Genomic DNA, 13,381 nt, shown 5'->3' on the forward strand with positions numbered 1-13,381 from the left:
TCCTGCACGGGCGGATAGGCATAGGTGCCCCGCGGGGCGCGCCCGGGGCGAGCGGAGGCACCGCTGCGGGGACTGCGCCCAGACCTTCGCCACCCTGCGGAAGCTGCGCAAGCACCAGGAGGCGCACGGCGGCGGCGCGCACGGCTCCCGGGCCGGCCGGCGGCCCTCCACCCGCTTCGCCTGCTCTCACTGCGCCAAGGTGTGCAAGACGGCGGCCGCCCTGAGCCGCCACGCGCAGAGGCACGCCGCCGAGCGGCCCGGGGGCACCCCCACGCCCGTCATTGCCTACTCCAAGGGCAGCGCTGCCACCAGACCCGGGGATGTCAAGGAGGAGGCCCCCCAGGAGATGCAAGTCTCCTCTTCCAGCGGGGAGGCAGGGGGTGGGGGCGCGGCCGCGGAGGAAGCTTCCGAGACCGCGTCTCTCCAGGACCCTGTCATCTCCGGGGGTGAGGAGCCCCCGCTGGTGGCAGGAGGGGGCACCTATGCCTATCCGCCCGTGCAGGAATTTCCACTGGCTCTGATCGGGAGCGGCAGGGAACCTAGTGGTGGGAGGGGCAAAGCGGGGAGCGAGGGGCCGGTGGGGGCCGGGGAGGGGGACCGCGTGGAGGGGATGGGGGCCGCCAAAGTCACCTTCTACCCCGAGCCCTACCCACTGGTCTACGGCCCCCAGCTCCTTGCCGCCTACCCTTATAACTTCAGCAACTTGACCGCACTCCCGGTTGCTCTCAACATGGTCCTACCTGACGAGAAGGGTGGGGGCGCCCTCCCCTTCCTTCCAGGGGTCTTTGGCTACGCAGTCAATCCTCAAGCAGCACCCCCTACGCCCCCGACTCCACCTCCCCCGACTCTTCCTCCCCCAGTCCCCCCTAAGGGAGAGGGGGAAAGGGCGGGGCTTGAGAGAACCCAGAAGGGAGATGTGGGGTGAGCTCTGGGCCCACCTCCCCCCTTTCACCAGATGCCACCCTCCCTGAACCCCCTGCCACTACCAGCTCCCTGGCTTCCCTGCCCCTTGGGAGCCCCTCCACACTCTTGTGCAGGGACTTGGGGGCCCCTGGAGCTCAGGGGTCAGGCTGCTTTGTGTGAGATTGTAGTTTTCCCGTCTCCTGGGGAGGGATCTTTGGTGGCTCCCCTCTCGGTTCTCCTCCAGGGAATGGCCTCCGCGAGGGGCAGGGCCAGCCCCCATCCCTTCTTCAGCCCTTGGGGCAACTGAGCAATATACTTCTAGGAATCTCTACTCACGGCCCCCACCAGCTCTGAATGTCTAACCCACCCTCCTGATTCGTAAACCCGGGGGAGGGGGGGGAACCATCTCTCTCGCCTAGTGACCTCCCCTCGTTGTGCAGCTTTCTCCAAGACCCTGCCTAGATGCTTCCTAGCACATTCCATTCTCTGTGGCCCAGGGCCTGGACCAGACCATTGTGATACCCGACACCCACCCATCTGGGAGCTTGGCTCCAGGTTCCATTCTTCCCAGGGGTGGGGTTCTGTGTCCCTGTTCCCTTCACGTTAAGACGCCATGCCTTCTTTGGCTTCCATGCCTTTGGATCTTCCACATTCCTCCTCATTCTCCTAGACTCTGGAGATGGCCTCTTCCCATCCAGGTCAAGGAGGTGTTGGGGGGAGGGCTACCCATCTGTTCCACGGCTGAGCACTTCCCCAGCCCAGGGCAGCACTAATCTCAGCCCTATCTTGACCCTCAAATCCAGTGAGCCCCAGATTCTTCTTCCAAGGCAAAGAGGTGAGTAGATCACACCTCTTCCTGCCTCTACCTATGGCCTCTTCTGGGCTAAATCAGATTTGGGGGCCAGGAGGGAGGAGCTCCCTATGCGATGGGGAAGAGAATCTACTTTCTCCCTGGTTTTTTGTTTTTTTTTTCCTGATGGTTTCTCCCAGACTAGACCAAATAGCCAGAAAAGTGATGGGGGTTGGATGGGTGGGTAAACCCAAGATTTGCACATGACCTCCCGTCCTTACTTTTACCTCCATCTTCCCCAGTGTCGCTTCCCTCACCATTCACTCCAGGTGGTTTTTGGGGAACCATCCTACTCCCTTGGTGGGCTTTGGGGTATCCCCACCAATTTTTCCTCCAAAATAGCACCTTATACCCCATCTTTGACTCAGTTCCCCACACCCAAAGATCCCAGCCTAGGGATGGGGTGCAGGGACCCGAAACAGTCCCTAATCCCTAATTTGCACTAGTTAACCCTGGTCAGGGGTCCGTATGTTTCCTTCCAGCGGGGGAGTTGAAGAAACGTTTGCTCCTAATTCTCTTTGATGACCGGGCGTCCCCACTCTGTGATTGGATGAACATTTCCCATCCCACCCACCTCCTCCCCCCCCCCAAATAAAAACAGCTCACAAGGGGAGAGCCAGTTTGGGGGAGGAAATTTGACAAATGGGAATTACAGGAGTGCAGTTTAAAAAGGGGAAAGGCTGCCGTCACCTAAATGGCAGCTTTTTCCCAGCTACTGTTTTCTGGGGCCAAGATGGCCGCCCTCTCAACGATGCTGAAAGGGCAAGACCATGGCTTTTGGAGGGAGGTGAGCTCGAGGGAAGGACCAGGAGCATCTGACCCTCCTAGCATATAGGAAGGGGGAGGTTTCTGACAGGCTCCTGAATGTTAACCATGGAGGAGTATCACTCCTCCACTCCTCCTCTGTCTCTTTGCACTTTTCTTGGTCTTGGCCACAGTCCGAGTGAAGAGTTTCCTACTGAATGTACCAAGTTCCAATTTTTAAGGGGGAAAAATGCTTAAAACGGGAAAATGCAAAAAAAAATCACTAAAAAATTCCCACAAATCTTGTTTCTGGCACTTTAGAAAAACTGCGAAAAAAGAACATAATAAAAAATACATATATATATATCTACACACAAATTTTATATATATATCTACACACACACATATATATATACACCTACACACACACACACACACACACACACACACACACACACACACACATACACACAGCGGAACCACAAGAGAGACAGAAAGGCCTTGGAGGCAGGGAGCAGATGCTACAATTGCTTCCCCTAGATCCTTAACCTGCACTCCTCTGAGGCAAAAAGGCACAGGAAATGGAAGGAGTTGAGGGTGGACCGGGCAATTCGAATTTCAGAACAGGTCAAAATTCCAAAACTGTGGACATTTTGGGAGAACTGAGATTGTAGACATTTTTTTTTTTTTTTTTTTTTTTAATGACGATTTAGGAAAATAGTTTCCAGAATGTGGTCGTTCTGGGCAATCAATGAGATTGTGGCAAAATCGGAGATTAAAAATATGTATCTGAGCTGGGGAACCTGAATATTGTGAATTTCAGAGGTTGGAAATTTGGGATTTTGCAATCTCGTCTTTTGAAAGTCATTCGGGTCTTGTCAGTTTGTGCCCTCTTTCCCCATGCTCCCTGGGAAGAGGGGTGACGGAGGAATGGGAAGGCCACTGGTTCTGTGCCACAGCACGCAAGGTTTAGAATTCTACAGACTATAGCTCTATATGTAGTGAGGACCCAGATTTAGAGAAACTGACCAATATTTATCTCCGCATCTGTGTGTGTGTCCAACTCTCTAGGCCAATAAACCAACAAGACAAACAAACTGTCCTCCTCAGTAGTACGCCAAGCGCACTTGTTTTCGTGGCTGGTGGGTCGGCCGGACAGGGACACGCTTGCCCTGTCCCACAGGGATCCTGGGAGCTGCAGCTGTATTATCCCTCTTGGGGCCACAGCTTCCAGCAACCGAGGAGGCGTGAGGGCCTGGTGACCCTACATGCTTCACCATAATGGCCGCAGCCACCAGGCTCAAGCTGACTTTGGTCTGACCTCCAGGCAGAAACATGAACTCAGTCCAGTTCACACAGCCTGCTGGGCACAAGATCCTAGTGGCCCATGCGCCTTAAACCAGGTGCAACCCTGTCTCCAAATTGAAAGGAAACCGACGCACAAAACAAGTGACAGTCATGGGATACGGCAAGCTTTCTTTTTCCACTCCTAGCCCCCCACTACCTTCAACTCCTCATCCCCCCCCCTCCCCTCCCCTTTACTTTGTCTAATGGGACAGGCAAGTAAAATGAGGGAAGTCGTGGGTCAGGTGGGTGGGGGCTTTGAAGAATTCTGGTACAAATAACCTTGACCAGACCAGGCAGCCACTACCCCTCAGGTTGCTGCCAACAGGGGAGTCAGGCCTGGTGTTACCGTATGTTTAATTTCCCTCCCCCAAGGGAAGCCGGACATCTAAATTTCTCTGTGCACTATCCAAACTTTTAAAGTAGTGAACTCACACTGAAACCTGTGAGGTCAACAACACAGGTCAAACAAAACACACCAGTTGGCAACCTCTGATGTCTGCTGTATCATGCGTTTGCTCCCATCTTGTCACATAACCCTCAGACTAAGGGAGTAGGTCCTGTCATTCGCCTCATTTTACAGATGTGGAAACTTAGGCCCAGAGCAGTTCAATAGCTTAGCTTATCCAAAGTTTGAGCACCAAAGCTGAAACCTGAAGGAAGGATTTAAAGGGCTCTTTCTCCCCCCCCCCCCTTATTACAAATGCATCCTTTTAGACATAACCTTTTTTTTTTTATCCTAAAGATAACACTTATTACAAAAAAATAAATTACAGAAAGGTGAAAACAAAGATCACTAGTCTCAACATGCAAACATAAGCACTATTATTTGGTGCATTTCCTTCCAGGAAAAAACAACAACAACAACAACAACAACAACAACAAAACCCCTATTCACTCAACAGACGTTAAGCACCTACAATCCTATAGGTCAGGACCTGTGCTAGGAGCTGGGGATGTTACAGTGAACGAGGCACAGTTCCTGCCCTCAAAAGGCTTACAGTCTAGTTCTTGTTCTTTGTTCCATTATACTGGGAAGCTAGTGTTGCTATCCAAAGGAACTTCTACAAGAAACCAAAGACTAAATAAACTGATAGTGCATGTCTATTGGGGCCCAAGGCTTCAGTCGGCCCCGTCCCACTTCGGCTCGCTCCCCATAAAGGCAATGACCTGGGAGGGCCGGATTCCTAGTGGAGTCGAGAGGCAGAAAGGGATAGGACTCGAGAGTACCGCCGGACTCTCAATGCAGCCCGCAGAGGACCTGGGTCTTGGCCCTCTGTCCTCAAGGAAAGGGGTCGGCAGGGGGCAAGTGGTACGAGGCATCCAGGAAGATGACGAGGGTCCCAACGCTCGTGAAGATGATGAAGGTCCAGAGGAAAAGGCGATCCACTACCATGGCCACAAATTGCCAGTCTTCCTTCAGCTGGGGGTAGGCAGAGTAAACTGTTCCTGAGCTGCAGACCCCCAGGGAAGGTCTGCCCGCTACCCTTACCCTGTCCTACGAGCTCTGAGACAGGGGCGGGCCGTGGGACAGAGGAAAGCGAAACTGCGGGAGATGGATGGAGTGAAGAGCCAGTCGGAAAACAGGGGGCGGAACCAAAGGAGGCAAGCTTCCAATCAGAAACCAAACCGAGTGCTAGGGGCGGAGCCTGGATTGGCGGGTGGAGCCAAGGCCACCCAGGCCCTGCCCTGCTCCACCCTCATTGGACTTACCGCGTCGTGGTCCTCCTGTTCCTGCAGCTGTCGAGCGATGTAGCTGATCGAGGAAACGACCTCCCGCAGCTCGGGAGGCAGGCCCACAGCCCGGTTTGGGCCATCGATAAATCGCCGCAGGTCCGGGGCAGACAGTTCAGGCTGGAACCTGGAAGAGGCGGGACAGTTTGGCCACGCTCTAGGCTCCATCCCAATTCCCTCCTCCAACATTCTTGTCAGTTTTCGAAACGTGAGAGGGCCCTCTAGGCTCTCCCCGTCAGCGACGACCTCTCCAGTCTTCCGCAATTCCTCCCATCCCTCTACGCTTTAGTTTCCGCCTTTCCGCAAAGTAGGCGGCAGAAGGGGTACTACACTTCCCATGATGCTCAAGGGCATCTTCCGGGACCTTAAGCCGCCTGCCTCTGCACAGCCTTCTGGGAACGGTAGTTCACGCTCTCCCTTCCTTGTAGGCGACGGAGAGTAGGTACTACCTGTTGGGTTTGGGGAAGAGAAAATCGTTCGGTGGCTTCCGGATGAAATATTCATCTGTTCCTCGACCCCAGCCACTTGCTGGAGAGTCCCTGAGGGCTACAGGAGGTGGCTCCGGCATCAGGTCTCTCTCAGGTTTGGGCCTCTTCAGACCCAGGTATGGAGGGAGTTTGTGGATGAAGATCTGCTGAGTAGAAAGGCATATTGGTCGTGGGTGGCTGGGGGTGGGGGGGCTCTCATGCTTTCAGACGGGAAGGGAAGTAGCTCACCGTCCCCAACCACCTGCCCATCCCTGCGCATGCGTGCGCGCGTCCCCCAGCTGCACAGCGAGGAAGTGCAACCACGCGGCCTTAACTTAAGTGGGTTGGAGGCATCCTGTCCCGAAAACAAAGTTCCGACGGCTTCCACCCTGACAGGACCTGAGCCCGAGGATGTTTCCCTGCGACCCAGGGATGGGCAGTATTGATGAAGCCAATAGGGGATCTAGGACATGATAATGTCAGGAGGGTAAAGTTGACTGTGCAACCTTTCAACACCCAACTGGCCTTGGCACTTGAACACTCTACCAGGGGTTGTAGTTATCGCTCAGGTCTGTGAAGTTGGTAGGAGAGAGGAGTGGCACCTGCACAAAAAGACGAATGCTAGGACTGAGAGTTAACACTGGTTGGAGAAGGACATCTTACCTGACGGACCCAAATGGGCATTTGGTGGGTGTGGGGTGAGCGATGGTGCAGGTTGAGGACCACGACGCTAAGGATGACTGAGAAAGTGACGAGCACCATGGTGAACATGAGGTACTTGATAATGATGGGGACAGACAGGGAGGTCTCAGGAACTTTGTCTGCCAGCAGCAGCAGGAACACAGTCAGGGTCAGCAGGGCAAAGATCGAGAGCCCCATCTTCTCTCCTTGCGGGGCAGAGAGGAAGGTGGAAGGATTAGGCTTTGCCAGAAGGCGATTTCCATGGCATAATCAGTGACCATGTCTCCAGGCCACTCAAGGACAGGCTTTTGGAAGGGCCAACTGCAGGCAGATGAGTCCTACAACGATAACCTCCAGCTCGGACTTACTCTCCTACACTCCAGATTTATAGCCACCTGCCGATTTAACTTCTCCACCTGGATGTCCAAGAGACATCTCAAAATTAACCTGTCCAAAACCTAATCCCTCGACCACCAACCCCTCCCACAGCCTTTCCCACTTCAGAAGTGACAAATCCATCATTTCTGTGGCTCTCAGTCCTGCTCAACTCTCCTCCCTCTCTCTTAACCCATACCCAATCCATAGCAAACCCTACTGGTTTTCCTTTCAAAATATAACCATACAAAGTACCATTACCTCAGGTCTGAGTTATTATAAAGACCTCCTCGGGGCGCCTGGGTGGCTCAGTTGGTTAAGCGTGCGACTTCTGCTCAGGTCATGATCTTACGGTTGGTGAGTTCGAGCCCCACCTGGGGCTCTCTGCTGTCAGCCCAGAGCCCACTTCAGATCCTCTGTACCCGCCGCCCCCCCCCCAGATCTCTGCTCCTCCCCCACTCACACGCACTGTTTCTCTCTCCTCAAAAATAAATAAACATTAAAAAATAAAGAAATTAAAAAAAAATAGAACGCTTCCTCTTTGCCTCATTGTCTTTACCCCTGCTGACTGTTCTCAACAGAGCAGCCAGACTGATCCTGTTAAAATGGAAATCAGATACATCCCTTTCCTTCTCAGAACCTTTCAGTGGCTTCTCATCTTCTTCGGCATAAAAGCCAAAGTGTTTAGTATGGTTGACAAGGCCTTCTGCTAACTCTCTGACTTTATCTCCTACTGTTTTCCTTCTCACTTACTTCATTCAGTCATCCTGGCTACTTCTCGAATACGCAAGGCTCACTCCCACTCCAGAGTCCGCATTCACTGCTAACTGCACCTGATACATTCTTCCCCCCAGATATCTGCCAGGGAACATTCTCTCAACCCCTTCACTCTTTGTTCAAATACTGATCCAATATTTCCTTTTTAGTGAGGCACTGGCTGACCGTTCTATTCCTTAAGATTTTATTTATTTATTTATTTATTTTAATTTTTTTTTCAACGTTTATTTATTTTTGGGACAGAGAGAGACAGAGCATGAACGGGGGAGGGGCAGAGAGAGAGGGAGACAGAGAATTGGAAACAGGCTCCAGGCTCTGAGCCATCAGCCCAGAGCCTGACGCGGGGCTCGAACTCACGGACCGCGAGATCGTGACCTGGCTGAAGTTGGACGCTCAACCGACTGCGCCACCCAGGCGCCCCAAGATTTTATTTATTTTTTAGACAGAGAGATAGAGATAGCACGAGCAGGGAAGAGACAGAGACAGAGACAGAGAGAGAGAGAGAGAGAAAATCGTAAGCAGGCTCCATGCTCAGCACCAAGAGCCTGCCATGGGGCTTGATCCCATGATCCTGGGATCATGACCTGAGCTGAAATCAAGAGGTGGTCCCTCATCTGACTGAGCCACCAAGGCGCCCCTTAAGATTTTAAGTAATCTCTACACCCCCCATGGGATTTGAACTCACAACCCTGAGATCAAGAGTCACGTGCTATACCGACCAAGCCAGCCAGGCACCCCTGACCATTCTAGTTTAAATTACAACCCCTGCCCCCATTCTCATCCTCCCTAACCGCTTTTCCTACTTTATTTTCCTCTTTAGGACTTGTCCTCTCCCAGTATACACCCTAATAGATTTATTTATTTTGGTTGTTGGCTGTTTCCCCCACTAGACCATAAACTCCAGGAGGGCAGAGATTTTTGTCTCTTTTATTCACTGAGGTAGCCCCAGTGCCTCGCACATTATAGATGCTCAACAAATATCATTGCACGAACGAATAGACCAACCCTTGTAGCTTTTTTAAGGAACTAAATAGCAATTTGAAGGATCTAAAAATGAAACAAAGTATATAAGGATGTGCCAGGTGGCTGATTATTCTTGGGGCATACAACAGGCACCTCGAACTTCAAGGAAGGTATGGAAATAAATAACTTTTATGGTCTGTTCTACTTTAGTCCTGTAATATTGGGTTCCAAGATTTGCCCTGCTCAGGGAGGAAGTAGAAGTTACATTTGGAAGTGTGTTCTAGAGCTGGATCATTCTCCTTCTCTAGACGGAGAACTCAATGCCAGAGAGAAGGAAAGAGTGCTTTAAATACCAGAGTTGAGGATTTCTGTCTGTGAATCAGGCTGGCACCAACTCTCTCTGACTGCCTAATGTCGGGCAAATGCCTTAAACTCTCTCAGCCTCTTTGTCTTCCTCCGTAAAATGGGAAGACAGTTCAGTACTTACCTCACGGAGTTGTAAAGATTAGAATTGAGTTAATATATGCAACGTGTTCATTATACTACTTCTAGCAAGGCTCAAAAATAGTAAAAATAATACTAATGCTTACACAGAACTTACTTGGTGCCGGGCACGGTTCTATTAACTCAATTCATCCTCAGAATAATCCTATCAGGTCGAGACAACAATTGTCCCCATTTCCAGATCAGGAAATTGAGACACAGAGAGAGGAAAGAATTTGCCCAAGGTTACTCTGCTGCCTCCTAGAGAAATGTCACTATTGTTTCGAAGGGGGATAGGAGGCCAAGGGACTAGTAGGTGTCTGGAAAAGAGGGGAGTGAGCTGGGGAGGATACCAGGAATGGGAGAAGGATAAAGGAGAATTGTCTAATCCCAGGAGCTTATTGGTCCCAAGAAGGAGATCCTAGGATTCTGAAAGGGAAGAGGCAGAAGTTACTGGATGGAGAGAAGTGGGGAGGTTGGCAGGGCCCTTCCCTCCCTTACCTGCATCTGGAGGCAGGTAGAAGACGAAGATGGCCAGGAGAGTGATGAGGATGCACGGGGCAATGACATTGACCAGGTAGAAGAGAGGCTTCCGACGAATGATGAGGTAGAAGGTGACTTCTTCCCGCTGTCCTTCCCCGCCTCCCCTCAGATCCGCCGGAGGCTGGATTAGCCGAGAAGGCTTGTGGATAATTTCCCATTGGCCATTCTCTGGGAGGAAGGAGAGGGGAAGAGAGAAGAACAGGACACAGATGTAGGACCTGACCTTACCGGTGCCAGATACGGCTTGATCTGCCACATCCTAACCCTCAGGTGGCTGATGTGATAAGGGCTAGCTGTGGACATCAGGCTGGGCAGCCCATCTCTGATAAACGTGAACAAGTCTCAGTTTTCCATATCTGCGAAACTTGTCTTGCTGACCCCACAGGGCTGTCCCGGGCGTTGCTGATGGGGGGTGGGGGGGGTGGAGAGGGGGCGGTATTTATCAGCCTGTTAGAAACCGGAAAGCATAGGGGCGCCTGGGTGGCGCAGTCGGTTAAGCGTCCGACTTCAGCCAGGTCACGATCTCGCGGTCCGTGAGTTCGAGCCCCGCGTCGGGCTCTGGGCTGACGGCTCGGAGCCTGGAGCCTGTTTCCGATTCTGTGTCTCCCTCTCTCTCTGCCCCTCCCCCGTTCATGCTCTGTCTCTCTCTGTCCCAAAAATAAATAAAAACATTGAAAAAAATTAAAAAAAAAAACAACAAAAAAACTGGAAAGCATAAAGGCCATGGACGTGGGAGCCATGCCCGCTCACCAATGAAGGTCCCTTCATGAATGTACACTTCCTGCCGTTTCTGCTCGTCAGGACCCAACGCGGTCTGCAGGCTGACCTCTGAGCTGTCATAGCTGTAAGAACTGAACACCATGGTGCAGTTCTGCCAGTCGAAAGGGAAGTAGGTGACCTGGATGGGGGGGGGGGGGGGTGATGTGGGGGGGGTGTCACCAGGGCTGCCAGAGAACTGTTGCGGGGGGGGGGTACTGGGGGAGTTGGAAGGTCACAGACGAATTGGAAGGTTATTAGGGGTGGCCTTGGCCAATGGAAGCGGGATCACTGAGAAAGACTGGAAGTCAGGGACAGTGACGGGAGGAGAAGAAACAACGGAAAATCGGGCCACCTGGGTGGCTCAGTCGGTTAAGTGTCTGACTTCAGCTCAGGTCACGATCACGTGGTTTGTGGGTTCCAGCCCTGCGGGCAGGCTCTGTGCTGACAGCTCAGAGCCTGGGGCCTGCTTAGATTCTGTGTCTCCCTCTCTCTCTGCCCCTCCCCCGCTCACGCTCTGGCTCTCTCTGGCTCTCTCTCAAGAATAAATAAACATTAAAAAAAAACACACACACACAACAACGGAAAATCAGGAGGGCGGGAGAGATGTGAGGTTGAGGGCATATGGGAGGAGGGAGGGGCGTCAGCCTCTGGGGAGAAGCAAGGTTTCTGTGAGCCCTGAGCTTCCCAGGGGGAGCCCGGCCACCTCGATGCTGCAGCTGCTGCGGTAGAGGCCTGGAGGCTGCCAGCGCACGGAGCCGTCGGAGGACACAACCACGTTCAAGTCCAGAGCAACGCCAAAATTTCCGTCGTTGCTGCGGGTGAAGGGTCTTCTCAGCTGCCAGGATCAGGACCCCGCCCTCCGGAGACCCCGCCCTTCGGCGACCCCGCCCCCCTCCCGGTCTTTGGGAAGACCCTACTTGTTTAGGAGCACCACGTCCGGTAGCCACACGGATGCAGCCGCGATGCGCAGTGAATCGATGCCCTCGTGCTCCGCGGGGTCCCAGCTCAGCCTGTAGTCAGTCCACCCCTGTGGAAGCAGAGGCCGAGGGGCTGTCCGGGGCTGGAGGCTGGGAGGGGACTGGGGATGGCCGAAGGAAGCCCGGGAAGGGAGTGCCAGGGAGGGAAGCCGGCAGGCAGGGACTAGGGTTCTGGAAGTCGGGGTTCTGATCCCGGCTGCACCTTTACTGGCTGGGACCCCGTCGGCTAATTTCCCCCTCCCCCACTGAGCAGGTGGCACTAGCTAGCCACTAAAACAGTGTTTTTCAAACTACAGCTGTCGACCCTTCAGCGTGTCTGGAATCAAATAAGCGGCCCCTGGGGGCTTAGTTAAACGTCAATCTTTGGCTCAGGTCATGATCTCACAGTTCGTGAGTTCCAGCCCCGCGTCAGGCTCTGGGCTGACCGCTCAGAGCCCGGAGACTGCTTCCGCCTCTGTGTCTCTCTCTGTCTCTCTGCCCCTCCCCTGCTTGTGCACACACACTCTCAGAAATAAATAAAAAACTTGGTGTACCCAAAGTGTGAAAAAAAATTAGAATATGGAATGCAACTCTCATAGTAAATATACGTATTGTTTCCTGAAGCTTCCCTTTGGGTCATGTGCTCCGAGGTCGTGATTCTTAGAAATAATACTCTTTACTGAGCGGGACGTTGGAGGAAATTGTAAAGGCAGCGGGACGCCCTTTCCCACCCCACGGGGTCTCCGTACCAGGTCTAAGTACACCTTTGTGCTCATCTCTTCATCCTTCTCGTTCTAGAAGGGAAAAATTTCAAGGGTAGAGGTGACGTGAATAGAGAGCAATGAAGGGGCTCGGAGGGTCAAGCTCCCTCTGGAAACCCCTCTTTTTCCGGAGTCCCACTCTCTCGGGTCCAAGCCCTGCCTCCAAGATGTTGCCCTGGTTTGAGCCCCGCCTCTATCTCAGAAACTTCCGGCCGTCTACCCGGCCAGCCAATTCATCTACCAGTCCGCCCACCCCCGGCCCCGCCCACAGCCTGCAGTTCACCCAACCCTGCATCTCCAGCCGCTGTGGTCTCTTGACCCGGTCCCGCACCAAGCTCCGCCCCAGCCTGCGACCCCGCCTCAAGACCCGCCCCCCAGCGCGCCGTGGAGTCCGGGCTTCACTTCAGGATCCGCCCGCAGCCCGGCTCGCCGCCCTAGCCTGCCCCACCCCTGGCCTGTCCGGCGGCCACGCCCACAGCTTGTCCATTGGCCCGATTTCGACCCAATCTCGGCTCACGGCCTATCTCCCGGCCTGGCCACGCCCCCAGCAGGCCACGGCCACGCCCCAGGCCACGCCCCCAGCCGTTCCGCAAGTCGGACCTCAAACCCCTGCGTGCGCCCTCACCAGGCTGATGAGCTGCGCCAGGCTGAGGCCAATGCTGACCCCGACACGGTCTCCCACCTCCCGCGCCGGCCGCACCGAGCTATCGTAGCCCGAGAAAAGCTTCTCGAGGAGCCGGCCCTCCGCCTCCGAGCCATGGGCGCCTGGAAGAGGAGGGCACTGAGTGAAGCCACCGTGCCCTGCCACGACCCCTGGTCCTGTCACTGCTCCTCTGAGGCCCGCACTTACCCGGGGCGAGCGGCGCCCCCAGCGCCCCCAGCAGCAGCAGCAGCAGCGCCCCAGAGGTCATAGCCCGGCCGCGTAGCTCAGTGACTTCGCTCCGTTCGCCAGCGCAGGGGAAGTGACGAGGCGCCCAGGAATGTGCACCTGTTGTTGGGGGGCAGCCGCCAGCCCACCCGCCCCGCCCCTGGGACTTGGTC

At 54.1% G+C, this 13,381-nt stretch overlaps 2 protein-coding genes and 1 long non-coding RNA gene across 4 annotated transcripts in view; 2 read left to right on the top strand and 1 right to left on the bottom strand.

Moving 5' to 3' along the window:
- The window catches only part of ZBTB4 (zinc finger and BTB domain containing 4), a 15,917-nt gene extending 12,323 nt beyond the window's left edge, over positions 1-3,594 (top strand). The window contains 1 exon segment of the mRNA XM_040453354.1: positions 27-3,594. Coding sequence (XP_040309288.1) covers positions 27-925 — 899 coding nt within the window. The 3' untranslated portion in view covers positions 926-3,594.
- LOC121016000 (uncharacterized) overlaps positions 1-9,181 on the top strand; it is an 18,941-nt gene extending 9,760 nt beyond the window's left edge. The window contains exon 3 of the long non-coding RNA XR_005784073.1: positions 9,170-9,181. This is a non-coding gene — a long non-coding RNA (uncharacterized LOC121016000). The remainder of the gene's footprint in view (positions 1-9,169) is intronic.
- Positions 4,553-13,302, bottom strand: CHRNB1 (cholinergic receptor nicotinic beta 1 subunit). 2 transcript variants are annotated; one of them, XM_040453355.1, is made up of 11 exons: positions 13,191-13,302; positions 12,966-13,105; positions 12,329-12,373; positions 11,541-11,650; positions 11,327-11,435; positions 10,615-10,762; positions 9,823-10,032; positions 6,706-6,929; positions 6,025-6,206; positions 5,555-5,702; positions 4,553-5,264 (listed from the first exon to the last, which is right to left on the bottom strand). In XM_040453355.1, exons 1-11 carry the CDS (start codon positions 13,249-13,251, stop codon positions 5,124-5,126), a joined length of 1,518 nt encoding a protein of 505 aa, XP_040309289.1. In that variant the 5' UTR covers positions 13,252-13,302; the 3' UTR covers positions 4,553-5,123. The 2 variants fall into 2 exon arrangements, with proteins under 2 accessions (XP_040309289.1, XP_040309290.1); XM_040453356.1 differs by lacking the exon at positions 12,966-13,105 and having other exon boundaries at positions 13,191-13,294.
- Between the last annotated feature and the right edge of the window lie 79 nt (positions 13,303-13,381).

This window comes from Herpailurus yagouaroundi, unplaced genomic scaffold (assembly GCF_014898765.1).
Source record: "Herpailurus yagouaroundi ecotype Mexico unplaced genomic scaffold, PumYag 208, whole genome shotgun sequence".
Lineage (NCBI taxonomy): Eukaryota > Metazoa > Chordata > Mammalia > Carnivora > Felidae > Herpailurus > Herpailurus yagouaroundi.